This window comes from Corvus kubaryi, unplaced genomic scaffold (assembly GCF_017639235.1).
Source record: "Corvus kubaryi isolate FWS band 111438036 unplaced genomic scaffold, C.kubaryi_AGA036_p1.0 37328, whole genome shotgun sequence".
Taxonomy (NCBI): Eukaryota; Metazoa; Chordata; class Aves; order Passeriformes; family Corvidae; genus Corvus; species Corvus kubaryi.
This window is the reverse complement of record NW_024581106.1, coordinates 730,406-744,953: the sequence shown is the minus strand read 5'-3', so window position 1 is coordinate 744,953 and position 14,548 is coordinate 730,406. Positions and strand designations below refer to the sequence as shown.

Below are 14,548 nucleotides of genomic sequence, written 5' to 3'. Positions count from 1 at the left end.
CATGGTGGTTGATGCCCACAAGGTTTTCATCTCAAGAAAATATGGCTGGCATGTGAACAGAGTTCCAGAAGTACAGGAGACATGTCTCCTATTCAAACTCTTGAATATCCTTTCCCTCTTTCATCTTTCCTCCCTTATCACGTGGTGAGAAAAATTAGTCCTTGAAGGTCCTTCTCCTCAACTTTCCAGGTAGAAAGGGCTAATCAAATGAGATATTAAAATAAAATAAAATAAGCTCCAACACTGAGATGAAGTATCTTCTGCTAATTTTTTTGCAAAACATACCCTTAATAAAGATACATTCTGCACACCCTGTGGGTCACCTGTCATTTCCCTCATCTCATGCACTTCTTTTTTATATCTGAATTAGTTTAGGAGCTCCTTGCTCATCTATGCAGGATTTCTGCTGCCTTTTTTTGATCTCTTACTCATTGGGATGGAGCTTTCTTAAGCTTGAATGAGATGATATTTTAATATAAACCAGGTCTCCTGGATCCTTTTCCTATCTAGAGTTATATCCTATGGGATTATTCCAAGAAATTTTATGAGGAAGTTGGAGTCTGAGCTCCCAAAATGCAGGCTTGTGGTCCTGATTTTTGCTCTGCTTCCTCCTCTCTGGATAGTGTTCTCTCTGTGTCCTTCTGTTACCCCCGTGGTCATATGGCCACTGCAGCCAAGGCTGCTCCAACTTTCATATCCCTGACCAATTCTTCCTTGTTTGTAAGTACCAAGTCCAGGAAAGCACCTTTCATTGTTGGCTCCTTGAGGAGGCTGAGAGAGTTGGGCATGGAGAAGAGAGGCTGAGGGGGCTCCCATCCATGTGTATAAATACCTGCAGGGAAGGAATGAAGAAAAGGTGGTCACACATTTTTCAGTGGTGCCCAGTGACAGGACCAGGAGCATGTCTCTCAGAATGAGATGAATTGCATCACGGAAGTGCCTTTTCTCCTCCACTCACTATAAAAAATACCCAATTATCTGGATCCAATGCAGACATCTGTGACAGAAACATCTAAATTTAGGTGAGCTAACATTCTGCTCTATAGTAGAATAAATCGGGGTAACATGTCTGACAAATACTTCAAGATTAGCATTCTTCCTTTTGATTAGCTGAACTCACATAAGCATATGCAGGATCAAACCCTTGCTGAACTGCTTGTTTTAGAGCCCTTCTGCATATAACCAGCAGCATTTAAGACTTTCAAGCATAGCACTGCCTTCTTTCCCTCCAAACTGACAGGAATGCTGAAATACCATGCCTGAAGCCACCTACACATACCACACAATGGAACAAAAGCTAGCTTCAAGTGGAAATCTCCACTGAAGATTATTTCTCAAAATTTATTCCTTTCTACCACTGCCTACCTACCTAGGTCAGCTCAGATGTTGATGGACACTTCCACTCAGATTCACTGAACTAGGCATTTTTTCCAGAGAGCTACATACTTTTCAAAACAAGAGTATGCAAAAGACCCGAGAAACTTTTATGTGTTTGCATATTACTAGTTCCTCAGCAGCTACTGGGTAAAATTTAAGCAACTGTCTCTATCTGAAATAGCACAGTATATTCTGACATTGGGGCACAACTTTCTTTGACTGTTAGTGTGCTGGACCAGTGAAAAAGAACATTTTTCTCCATGTTTAACGAATTATCTGTTGAGGTAAGTGGTCATATTCACATGCTACCTAAGCTTATGTGGCTAGCTAGTAGGTAAAATCTATGTACCTCAGAAACCCTCTGAAAGTCATTTGAAGAGTCATTTGAACCAAGAAACAGAATGCTTAGTCAACAGGAAACTAGAGGCATGGGGCCTTAGCCAGAATTTAGGCTGAGTTAGCATTGCAGCTGGCTAGGTCTGGTTGATGATCTGGTGGTTAACAAAATTTCTGTTATATTCTGCTCTATTCCTGTTTGTATTCTGACTTATGTTCAAAGGAGACTAAGCTGGCACTACAAGGAGCCACTGTAACAGCTCAACAGCTGTGTAACCACTGTGTGATTTTTAATGCAGTTATGTTACAAACACAGAAGAAAAGGGGGGTTCAAAATAAAAGAGGTTTATAATTTATGCGGAACTTTATTTTATGTAGAAGAAAATTAATTTGGGCATAAAGCCTACCCAAGAGCTGTGTATATGGGGAACATATACAATGATGAAAAGACTGAGAGTTATTTAGAAAAAAACCACTATCAGTACTGTGCAGGGCAGTGTCACCGCACATCTGATTTGAATGATCAGCATCATTTGGATACTGAAAAGATCATTTTCATTTTATAGCTTTTTCAAATAGATTTTTATATTATGTTATAAGCATTAGGAGAAATGCCAACACATCAGACTTACTGACCTAGCAGTAAATTACTGTGAATATGTATCCAGCTTCCTTCTGTTCCATTAGGACAGAGAGCATACTTTGCAGTTAATACAGCAACACTGGCCCTACAAGAGCATAGAGTTACTTGTGTACCTATTGCTTGGTCTTTCCTCTTCTAGTTGTATAACAAAATGATTTTCAGATAACATCAAGGCCTTAACTGGTTAGATTTTGTTTTGCATACAGACAATTTAATATCAAAGTAGCTTTCAGATAAATGGATTACCAAATTTTTGATAATCGTTTTCCTAAGGAATACATGCTAAAACTGTTTTCTACCTAATCATGCCTTATTGATATTACAAAAATGACAAGTATTGCCAAGATCAGAATAGAAATATCTTGTCCAAATAAGACTTCATAACAGCATTGGATTTATTCTTGTAGCATGCATCTGCATTGACTTTCAATGCACTAAGCCTACAGATGTCTGTATTTTCTACCATTTCCTCCATTTTTTCCCCAACAGACCACAAGGGTTTGGGGATTGTTTTGTTGTTCTTTGTCTTCCAGCTGGAGGTATTTTCTCATATATTTCCCACATTCCTTCACAGTTTGGTGTATATCTACATTCTCTATTCTGTATTTCAATTTTACTGTCATCGGTTTTATCGGCTCTGACTGACTTCTGCACATTCCATTCAACATCACTTGTTAAATGAAAACTTCAAAGCCATAGGGGGATTGTTTTGTTTGTTAAACATTGTGTATTTACATAACAGCACATGTTGGCAGCTGTCAACATCAGGTTTTTAACATCAGATCTGTAGCTAAAAACACACTGAAAAGCTAGGCCATATAAATTTTAGAAAATTCTAGTTACTTCTCAGCTTTTGACATTTGTGGTGTGTTTAGGTATTGTCTACCATCAGTGTTCATAACACACAAATATTTAAATTATTATATTTTATTACAAGGGATTTAAAAAAAAAGTTATAAACTCACAGATTTTTACCAGACAAACTTATTTTAAGTGAACAACTTCAAATTAGCACACATTCATGTGTTCACCCCTGTGATTCTTCTGCTTTAAATTGACTTCTTTCGAGTACATGTGCCTCTCCAAATAGGTGAGACTTGGCAGATCCTTTTTACTCAGTGTTAGAGCCTCCTCTGCCACCTGTGTGAAACACCAGCAGCCTTTGCATTCATTCTTCATTCTCAGTGTGTCACATTACGTAGAAATACGACTTCTTAAGAAGAATCTACTCTGAGAGCCAAGCACACACTGCCTCAGCCTTTATTTATGGACTCTCTACCATTTCCTCTAGGCTCATAGCTTACTGCACAGAACTGGCTAAGCAATCATCTTGCAGTGGCAGCTCATTATGCTCCTTTTTTTCCTCCTTGCCAAACCATTGAGCTGTACTGAAGAAGCTGTGCTGCTGCTAATGTGAGCACTGGCTCCCTGAACTTGTCTGAAGCCTTTTTGAAAGATGATGTTCCTTCACTTCTGTGGTCTCCTGCTTTAACTGCACTTGTAGTCAGCAAAGGTAATTAATGTAGATTGTAAGGGAGACAACAGAGATGTAGGGATCTAACCGTGCTACCAGCTTAGACAAAGTAGGAGGAGCTTGTCAGAATATACCTGAGCTAGTTCAGAACTGTCTCTGTGAGTTAGCAGGAAATAGCTGTGGCAGTAAGGAGATCCATGCAGGCTGCCAAATCTGTCCTAGACCAAGGCAAATATTTGAGATGTTTCCCAACCTGAGCTCTGTGTTGCAGTAATGACTTTTAAACCTGGTTCAGACACATTTGCATGGTATTTGGGCATATCCCAAGGCCAGATTTACAAGACTGTACACATGTACATACACACTAAACACAAACGATGACAGTGTAATTGAAAAACCTACATTTGGCTAAAAAATATTTAAAGTAGCCCAGTTTTCCTACTAACTATGGCTCTGGCATTGCCTATGTTGCCTAAAAAGGAGAAGAAAAGATGAAGAAAACCAAGCCAAAGTCCTGCTGTTTCTTTCTAAGAAACTCAGTTCCAGTGGTTTGTTTATGCCAGCTTCCTGCTTAAATAAGTATCTAAGCTGATACAGAGATTGCAAATTTTGTGCAGTTTACATAACCAGGAACATAGATTTAAAAGCAAATAGTTTATAAAAGGAGTTTGAAAATACAGATGAAAATAAATACAGTCAATAAATTCACAGCCTGCTTTAGGATTGGTCCATAAGTAAATTAGGTATATTAATTTCATTAGATTTACATTTGGAAAAAACCACTTTATTTCTCACTGACATGATCTGTATTAGAGGTGTAAAAACACATGTTAAAGATGTAAAACAAAGCTATAAAACCTGAAATTTTACTTTGTTTCCCAGGCTTTGAATAGGAATGTACAGCTTCTACTTTTAAATTTTTAAATTATTTATACAATACAGAAAGTAAAATATTATAGTAACTGCTATATTTACTTAAAATAGTACAAAATTATAGAATAATATAAATATGTGGTATTTGGTTTAAGATAAAATTAACTTAGTTCTGAATTCTACCTTCTCTGTAAGTTCCATAAGAAACCTTAAAAATTTGGATAGGCTTATAGAGGAGAAGAAATGTAAAGATAAATACTGTGCTTTCTTATTTGCTGGCCATTGATTGAATAATGAATGAAAAACAAGATTAAAATTGCTAACAGTCCTGTACTGCTTGCCTTTGTGCAACTAAGTTCAGACTTGTCTGAATTCAGATGCCATCGTTCAAGACAACTTTTCACAGAACTGGGCTTGCAAGAGCTGTTGCTACTGAGAAGAATCTTTTCTTGGCTTGTTTTCATGGTGGAACAAAGTTTAAACTGTTGTAAATTTGCTGACTAACAGCAATTAAATTTCTTTTTTCCTAAAAAAAAAAAAATCTGAGGCAATACTTCCTTTTAAATGTAAACTTGAAACTATTTTGATGACATGCTAGTTGAAGCACTATTTCTGTTTCTTTAAATACAGCTCTTTGACAAAAAACAATATTCAGTAAAATAGTAAATATCCAGAAAATAGTCCTAAACCATTACTGTCGTTACTTAAACTTAAGGTTTAAGAAGGTTAAACTGAAAAAGTAAATCTTAAAACTAGCATTCAAGTGTTTTAGTCAACAGGACAATCTGCATGATTTGTTCATCTAAGTAATAAAGCCCTAGCACTTCTGAAAGACACATTTCCTACATTCAATATATATTCTGTACAAGAGAGTACAAGAGAAATATGAACTCTCTGGAGAGAATCCAACAAAGGGCCACCAGGGTGATGAAGGGATAGGAACATCTTTCTTGTGAAGAAAGTCTTTGAGATGTGGGACTCTTCAGCCTGGAGCAGAAATGGCTCAGAGGGGATCCCATCAATGTCTATAAATACCCAAAGGGAAGGTGCAGAGCAGATGGAGCCAGGCTCTTCTCAGCGATGCTCAGTGACAGAACCAGGAGAATAGGCCCACACAGAAACACCAGAGGCTCTCTCTGAACATCAGGAAAATTTTTTTACTGTCACAGTGACTGAGCATTGACTTAAGTTGCCCTGAAAACTTGTCCTTGGAGATATTCAAAAACCCTCTGGTCCTGGGCAGCCTGCTCTAGGTATCCCTGCTTGAGCAGGGAGATGGGCCAGATGGCCTCCAGAAGTCCCTTCCAACCTCAACTATTCTGTGATTCTGTGATTTGAAGGAACCTTAGTGCTTGCCAATTGCTTTGCCTTATAGATTAATATTATGCCATGGTCAAATATACAGATAACACTCTTTAGAAAATGCAAAGATCTGAAAAAAATGCATGATCTTCCATTTTTAGCCTTTTACCAATACAATGACATAACTTCCTATCCAGTTACATAACTTTAAAATATATATTTTGATGTTCCAGAAAGAATAGGAATTAAAAGAAGGGCATATTTAAAGCCTAAATTAGTCATGTGGTCTGCTTTGATACAAGTCCCATAAGTACACTGATTTTACTGAAGTAAAAGAAGTTTGGTCTTGTATATAAGCTATATCACCCATCCAATATTTGCCCCTAAATATGAAACTCCCTCTCCACACACAACTGTGTTATCTCTGCTCAATCTTCTCCTGCCTCTACTGACTCTTCTCCCAAGTGCTATGGAATATTTTCCAGTTTTCCTATTAAATACACTTTGGTTCTCGCCTATTATCCTTTCTTCCCTTAAAAGACATGAATTGCATGAGTTCAGAACTGAAGGTTACATCTTAATAAATACTTACTCAATTATATTCCTACACTTTCAGGCTCAAATTCCATTTGGCAGCTCTTAACTAGTTGGAGTTTCTAGGACAGTGTATTGCAGAGCTGAGATACAACACTTTAAAAGCTATGGAGGTCAGGTGACAACTTCCTGAGCTGAGATGTCATGTGAAACACTTCAGAAAAAGTTTACTTTGGAGATAATTGTTGCTAACAATACAGAAGATGTTAAACTGATTACACAGATGGTCTAATTTCCATGCCCCATGAAACCTAGAAATATAATTAAGAGCTTTTGGTAACTGAAACACACTGCAATACTCTGTTTAAACTTTCTTAAAGTCAAGATGACCTTAACTAATAACTGTTACTTTTAGGACAGAATAATTAAACATTCATTATGTATAAAGATGAAAAAGGAGAAAATCCTATTAGGAAAACAATATTAATCCATTTCTAACCTATATTTCCCTGCAAACTTTGTTTCCTAACTTCTGGGGCTTTTGATGTGCAACAGAGTTGTACAAGAACAAACACAACAAACAGAATAGGCCCGAACTTTCCAAACTTGTTTTTCTTTTCATTTGGATAGCTTTAGTAACTGCTGCATTAGCCAGGTATGGGCTGCAAGCAAGGTACCAGGCACACACACAAAGTCTCACGCGTTCACCTCCTCCCTTATAATCCTGCCTGTCTCTGCTCCCACCCCCATCTAGAGACATAACTCCAATAATAGAGCTCGCTCTCCACTTCTCTGCCCTCCCACGCGCACGTACTGGCACTTCACTCCCGCAAGCCCTCACCCAGCTCGCCAGTGATGACTGCCTGCACAAAAGCACTTACCCTGCTGCTCAGGTCAGCAAGCAGCTACGGAAAGGTGATGACCTGAGCTGCAGGATAAAGTTCTGCGTGCCGGCCATTAGCGATAGCCACTTTTGTGAGAGCATTTGCCTTGCAGATCAGCTATATCTGCTGCACAAGCGAACACTCCTCTCCAGTGCAGCCAAGAGATGCATCTATGACTATTTGAAATTGTTGTGTGCCACAGCTACGCATCTGGCAGTTCCGGAACCTAGAAATGAGTCAGCCTCATCCGATACACCTTTATGGGTGCAGGCGTTTTTAACTGGTTTTACTCCAGGAGGTCATAAACATCTGAACATTTAGTTTTAGGAGGAAGAGAGAAGAGGAAAATCGCAATAATGTCTTGCCATAGAACGGTGCTTTGCCTTCACAGGAACAGCAGGCAAACGGGCTTAGGACTCTTAATTACTTTAGGTAGATGCCTATTCAAAATCACTCTCCGGATCCCCAAGACGTCTTCTGTGCCATGCTCTGCTTCTTCTTGCCCCATGGTGATCAATAGCGACAAATATCTAGGCAAGGCTCTGGGCTTAGGACGTAACAGCCTCACAGAACAGAGTTGCCGAGCGAAGAGCGGGGAAAGACGAAAACCCGTTCTCGGCAGCCCCGGCAGAACGGCCCCGAGCGGAGCGCGGCCGAGCAGCGCGCGGGGGCGGAGGGCGCACACGCCCAGCCTCGGGCAGAGCGAGCGCGGCTCCCGGCGGGGCGGGGCCTGGGCCGGCTCCGCCGCCGCGGGGGCGGGCGGGGGGCGGCCGTAGCGGGGCAGGGCCGGGGCGGCGGCAGCGCCGGGCGAACGGGCGGGGGAAGGAAGGAAGGAAGCAAGCAAGCAAGCAGGGAAGGACGGACCGAGGGACGCGGCGCCAGGTCGGAGGAGCTGCGGCCGCGCCCGTGCGTGTCGGCGGGCGGCCAGGATGGATCGCCACCAGCCCGTCAGCCGCTACCAAGTGGTGAGTGCGGCGTCCCCGGCGAGGCCCCGCTCTCCTCCCCCCGCCCCCTCGGGCCGGAGCGGCGGGGCACGGTGCGACCGGGGCACCCTTCCCCCCGCCGCCGCCTCTGCTCCCTCGCGCGGGGGTCTGCCAGGGGCCGGGGCCAAGCGTGGCCCGTCCCACGGAGGGGCTCTGACAGCCGGGCCTTGCTCGGGCGGCGGGGGCTGCCTCCTGGCCCCCCCGGCGGGCCCGGCCTCGGTGGGGGCGGCTGCCCGGCCTGCTCGGGAGGCCGCCTTTGCCCGCCTCCCTCTCCCCTCCCGCCGGCTCCCGTGCGGCCGGTCCCGGCCCGGGCTCGGTGAGCTTTCCCGGGCGCCTCCCCGTGCTGGGAGCGGGTGGCGGCTCCTGGGAGAGCGCGGCCGAGGAGGAGAGCGGGGTGCGCCGCGCTGGTGCGGAGCAGCCGGGGGAGGAAGGGGCAGGGGTCCTTGTCTCTGCTGAGTACGTGCCGCGGAGCGAACCTCTGAAACCTTGTGATTTCTAATAGCCCGTAGCTGTCTGGCACAGGGATAGAGTGCAAGGCCTGTGTGAAGATTAGAGGGAGGGAGGGAGGGAGGGAAGTGTAAAATGCAGGGGGGAGACTGACCTTCAGTGTGTTTGTGTCTGTGTACGCACATGCACGAGCACACTCTTCTCAAGAACAGTCTGCAGCTTTGTGGGTCACTGGGACCAGTTTTTCTTTCGTTCCTGAGCTTAACCACAGAAGTAATCATGTAGAATACAAAGATTTTCATCCTGCCCGAGTTGATTGTCCTGCCCGAGTTGATTGTCCTGTTTGTTTCTTGCATTCGTTTGTTTAATGTCAGTTACATAAATCTTGCAGTCATTAGCTTAATGTCAGTTATACTCAAAATATATAAGCTTTTCTAGTTATTGGGTGCAAAAATGACTTAGGTGTAGTCAATCTCCGTAAAGTTTCAATTTTATCCTTAAGTTCCTTGTACTTTATGGCTTTGCTATGAATGTAAAGATCAGGAGCTCTGAAATCTTTGTTACTCTCTGTGATTCTAATTTCTACTGCAATCTTTCAGCTAATTCCTGAATTATTTATCTTAGTGTTTGTGCTTTACAGCTTGAGCAGTGAAAAGAATGTCCACAGAAGTAATCACACTTCTGTGCATATGTGAATACTGGTACTTACATTCAGATTGTTCCTAGGTTATGATTTAAGAAAAAAATAATAGGAAACACCTTTCTTGTATTTGGAATATTTGTTTGGATAGTCTTACAGCATTGTGGATTTCTGTATGCTTTTGGGCACTTAGATACAAGGATTGTCTTAGAGCTGATGAACATGCCACGCACCCTGTGATGTATGCCTTTAGGATGGTAGTTGGCCACCAACTGCTTTGTGGGTCAGTGCTTTCTAGCACACTTCTTTTCTTGCACTGTGCTTCCATAACTTGAAATCAGTAGAAGTCCTAAAGTCATTCCTCCTTCTCTGCAACAGAGAAGGAAAATGCTGGCAGAGCATTTTCTCGAGAGCCTACAAACAGTATCTTCCCTGAGGCCTGAGGTAACCTGGCCATGTTTTAAAAGGCCTTGAAAGCATATGTTATTAAAGGCCAGACAGGTAGAAGGGAAACTTTAATTTCATTACTCAGAGAAGTACAAAAAAAACCACGTGAAGAAATAATTTGTCTCTGTAATATTTTTATCTTATGCTTGTTAGGAACTTCCAGTGGTGGTGCTGATGCCCAGCTTTGGGTAAACACTCTTTGGTGTGGCCTTCCAAAAGGGCTTATCTTAATGTTTGACTGCATAAGTTGGCCTCCTCAGTTTGCTGTGTATATTAATCTGTGTAGTCATTTGTTGGAAATCAGTCTGATGTGCTCTAGAGTTTAAAATACAGCCTTACTGATTACTGTTCCATAGGAAGGAGTATATGTTTTAGTTTCTTTGTTATATCTGACTGCTGGAGATAGACATTTTTATAATGTTGTTTACTTACTGTTTTGGGTCAGAGAAAGGAAGGAACAAGGCAATTGCAGATATACTTAATTAGCAGCTGATTATTCAAGCATGTGATCTTAAGTGTTGTGATGTATTTGCTTACATAATGACTGTGATAGGTACTAAGCAGTAGATCATTGCAGATTTTATGGTTGTGTCCTAGTTTTTAAAGACAAAATATAGGAAAAAAAAAAGACTAAATATGGCTAATATCACATTTTATGAATGTGTGGTGAATTTACTTTTATGAAATCTGGCCGGTTCTGCTGTGTTCACTGTATTTTTTTTTTTCCTTTTTTTCTTTCTCCCATGATTAATAATAAACACTTTTTGGCCCGGCTTGTACCCATTCTGCCTTTACTTCTAGCTGATCTGTTTGACTCTATTCAGGGCAAGTTCTCTTCTAAATAGAAAGATTTCTAGGTGTATCTTATTATCAAAAGAATTACTGACTTGTGTTTCTGTTCCTAGCAGTAGCACTTCAGTGAAGTTGAAGGAGCTATCTTTCTCTTTTTATTTGTGGTTTCTTCAAGTAAGTTAAACTAAATCAGACTTTGGATTGACAGGCAATTTAGTTTAGAGTTTTATCTCAAAAAGCCAATTTTATGACTTCTTATGAAACAGAGAATGTCTCATCATAAAGCTGTCAGTTTTTCTTATTTTTATCTCTGTTGGAGATACATTATGAAGCCTTAGAGCTATCTTGTTCTTCCTTGTGTGTATGCATTTTATTTACAAAGCAGTTTAAAACTGTTCTAACTGGGCAGCTGTTAAAAGCTGGTACTTGGAATTGCAGCAAAGTAAGTGTAGTGAGCAAAGAGCAGGCAGTACGTCAGCATTACGTAACTATCTGCCGCGGGCATGTGTGATTTGTATTGCTTTCTGCCCCTCCTGTTTTGTCTCTCTTCGTAGGGCAAAAAGACAAGTAATTGATGGGTAAGAATTTGTCATGCTTCCCTGCAAGAGTATGACATTAGAAGTAAATTAGCCAACCTTTGTTGTCTTGCTTTACTTCCTTTTTTCTTTTCCTTAGTCACTTGCATGACTGCATTCCTGTTGGTAAATGTGTCTTAAATTTTACATTTGACATTCCTTGCAGGTATAAGTCAGTTCAGCTGTATCATGTACTTATTGCTGTATTTTTTCTATTTCTTCCCCTATTCTGCTCTTCGCTGGATTAGGCATCAACTTTAGGAAAATTATAATAATTCTTCAGTAATCATTATTCTGATTGTTTTTACCTTCTAGCTTTTTGTCATATGACCTTAATAGCATTACTATCTTGTCTGAAACATCTGCTTCTAGTCCAGCCTGTTTGCAGAAAAAGTGATTGCAATGATGCTTTGTGAATCTGTATTGAAACAAAGAAAAGGAAATGCAGTTGTTTTCTGCAGCACATAAAGCTGAGAGCGCAACTCAGCATTAAAGCTTGAGATTGCCTGTTTTACTTAGAAATGTGGTTTTCCAGCTAACTGAGTCATGATGGAAGGCTTCACGTGCATGTGAGTGATGTAAGCACAGAAATTGTATTGAAGGCTGCAGGACTTACCAGCTTTACTGCTCACAAGTTATAATAACCAGTCTTTCTTGATTAAAGTTTTGGGTAACCAATTTCGGGTCAGGTAGTCTTGAGTCTTTGACTTAGGGTTTGGTCAGAGCTAAATAGGTAAGTGGTAAAATGGGTAAGTAACAAACTGATTCGGGTGGAGCCGAAGGCAGCTGTCCACAGGGATGTCAGTTCAGCTGTTCCTGGACTTGCCATGCCACTGTAGCACTTGGGTTTGGTGGGGTTTGTAAATGATGTGTGAGGCAAGACTGATGGCAGCCTGCTGGCACTATACAGGGGTAAAGAAATTGTGGTTTTTAAAAGGGATGTCAATCTTGTATGAGTGTGAGTTGTGTGTGCTTATAGAAATGGGGCTAAGAGATGAAAATTTGTACTGTAAACACTATAGGAAAACACAAACTCGGATAAGGCTTTAATTTCTGTATCTGTTACTTGCATTGTTGCTGACTCTTTACTCTCCCAGTGTTACTTGGTTATAAACCTTGATCAAAGTCAAGTTGTCTTTGTAACTCTCATGAAAGTCAATCTACACAGGAAATATGAAGAAAGAAAAATGCATTCCCTCTTTCTTTTCAGGGGATTGAGTCTAATAGTGATTGGCAAATAAACTCCCAAATATAGGTAATGCTATGGCTTTGACGTGAGACCACTAGCTTATATCTATATATCTACTGTATTTTCTACAGTATTTATTGTCTTAGGAAAAATCTTATGTAATGGGTGTTACTGAACAGCTCAAGCTAGCTTAGGGAAATTCTGTTGCTTTCCACAGATATGAGGTGATGTCGTAACTTGAAGATAAAATTCTGCATCTGGAGGGCTAAATCTATAATACTGAAAAGTACTGAGGAAAGATGCATTAACTGATAAGTGTCACAGTTGTTTGCTTGTGACAGTTGCAGTGATATTTTTAGTGATATGAGCCTCAATTGCAAGAAGATAAAATTTTTCATTGCACTGACTTGCACGACACACCTAGTACAGACTTTTAATAGCTTAGAAAAGCAGATGAGAATCTCCTGAAATGAGGTAAATGATGCTTTCAGACAGTGATCTGTCCTTGCATCAGTTGTTTTTTGGAATGTAATAATAGACATTTTAAATTTTTAATTTATTTTTGTAGCCCTTACCTGTGACAAATTTCTCTATTAAACAGTAGTCTTTTTCTTGAAGGAATAGCTTTACTTTTTCATAAACATTTTTTCCCTATTTTTTAATGAAGAATCTTGCCACAAACAAAGAAAAAATTATAAATGTTGAGAAATTTGCAGATGCAGTAGGGATGTAGTTAATACTTAAAGGACTACATTTTACTGGGTTTTTTTTGGGTTTTTTTTTCCACTTTTTAGTTAAGTTTCTAAATACTTTCTCATTTTATACAACCAAGGAAATAAGCTTCAAATCTCTGTATCCATTGCTCCTAAGTAAAGGTGCTGAGGTACTGGACAGGTACAATACTTTTTGTATAAATTTAAAGCAGGGTGGTTTAACTGTGTATTGCCATTACTATCTGATTTCTGAATCTCTTGGAGGGCCACTGACATAATACCCTGCTCTGCAGCTTATTCATGGGAGGAAACCCTGGCTTACACCAGGAATATCAGTGGTTACAGTAACTTTCTGGGTTTTTATGTGGGCAGTTTCATTTCTTTTAGGTGTGGGCATAGAATGACCTAAGCAATTTTGCACACAAATTGGCTTAGTTTTATAAGGTACCAGTTTTACCATACTGAACAACAAAAAAAAGAAGAGTATGTAGAACCAGCAAAATGTACCTGGGTTGCTCCACTCAGGTTTTTCACCAAAGGTCTTGGTAGGCCAGAATCTAAGGTTGGATCTGTGCAAAGGTAGTACAGGAGGAAAGGCTGGGAACAAAACTGGCCTTTCTAGTGGCAGCAAGATCTTGGTGTGGCTGAGCCTATCTTGTGAAACCGGGGGATTTTTAGGTTCTTGAAAGATGCATGAAAGCTCAAAGAAAGGGGTACCTGATCTGTGCAGTGACATGAAGTCATGTAATGTAAAAAGGCAGCTTCAGGCTGTGGCATGCATGTCACATCTAGTAAGTCTTCTAATCCTAGTAGGAAAGTTCAGTAACATGAATAAAATGATTTCAAATAGCAAGGTTCTGAGTAGGAGTCAGTTGTGTTGTGGCCAAACTAGATGTTCTTTCCATGGTATTTTAAAAAGGAGAAACTGTAAACCCTTTCTCAGCTTGTTTGTATCTGAAAAATGTGGTAGGGACCACATCAGGATAATGTCAGAAATCAAGCAGTACATTAATACAAAATATTAGTAGATGGAGAAAATGAGTTACTTTTGACAAATTTCTAATTATAGGCGTATTTTGAAACTCTCTTCCCAGAGGCAGTGTTGACAAAACAAGGAAGATTTGGCAACCAGTAATGTCATCACACCTAACTTTGTGAGACCTCAGTGTTCAGTTTACAGTAATAGGTTTCAGTATTTTCTAAAGTTTCATAGCCTCAAACCTCCCTCTAGATTTCTAGCTGTTTTGGAAAGGGAAATGAACAAATAGACATATACCAGTACACTCAAATCAGGGAAACCATTTTCAAATGAAGAAGAAAAATAATTCTAAGAGATTGA

The 14,548-nt window shown here is 40.5% G+C and overlaps 1 protein-coding gene across 3 annotated transcripts in view; it reads left to right on the top strand.

Annotated features, from left to right (window-relative positions):
• Positions 1-8,227: 8,227 nt before the first annotated feature.
• The window catches only part of NDFIP2 (Nedd4 family interacting protein 2), a 47,216-nt gene continuing 40,895 nt past the window's right edge, over positions 8,228-14,548 (top strand). Inside the window, exon 1 of one of the 3 annotated variants that reach the window (XM_042029592.1) lies at positions 8,228-8,388. In XM_042029592.1, the coding sequence (XP_041885526.1) occupies positions 8,353-8,388 (36 nt within the window). In that variant the 5' untranslated portion in view covers positions 8,228-8,352. The remainder of the gene's footprint in view (positions 8,389-14,548) is intronic. The other 2 variants (XM_042029591.1, XM_042029593.1) reach the window with 2 other exon arrangements.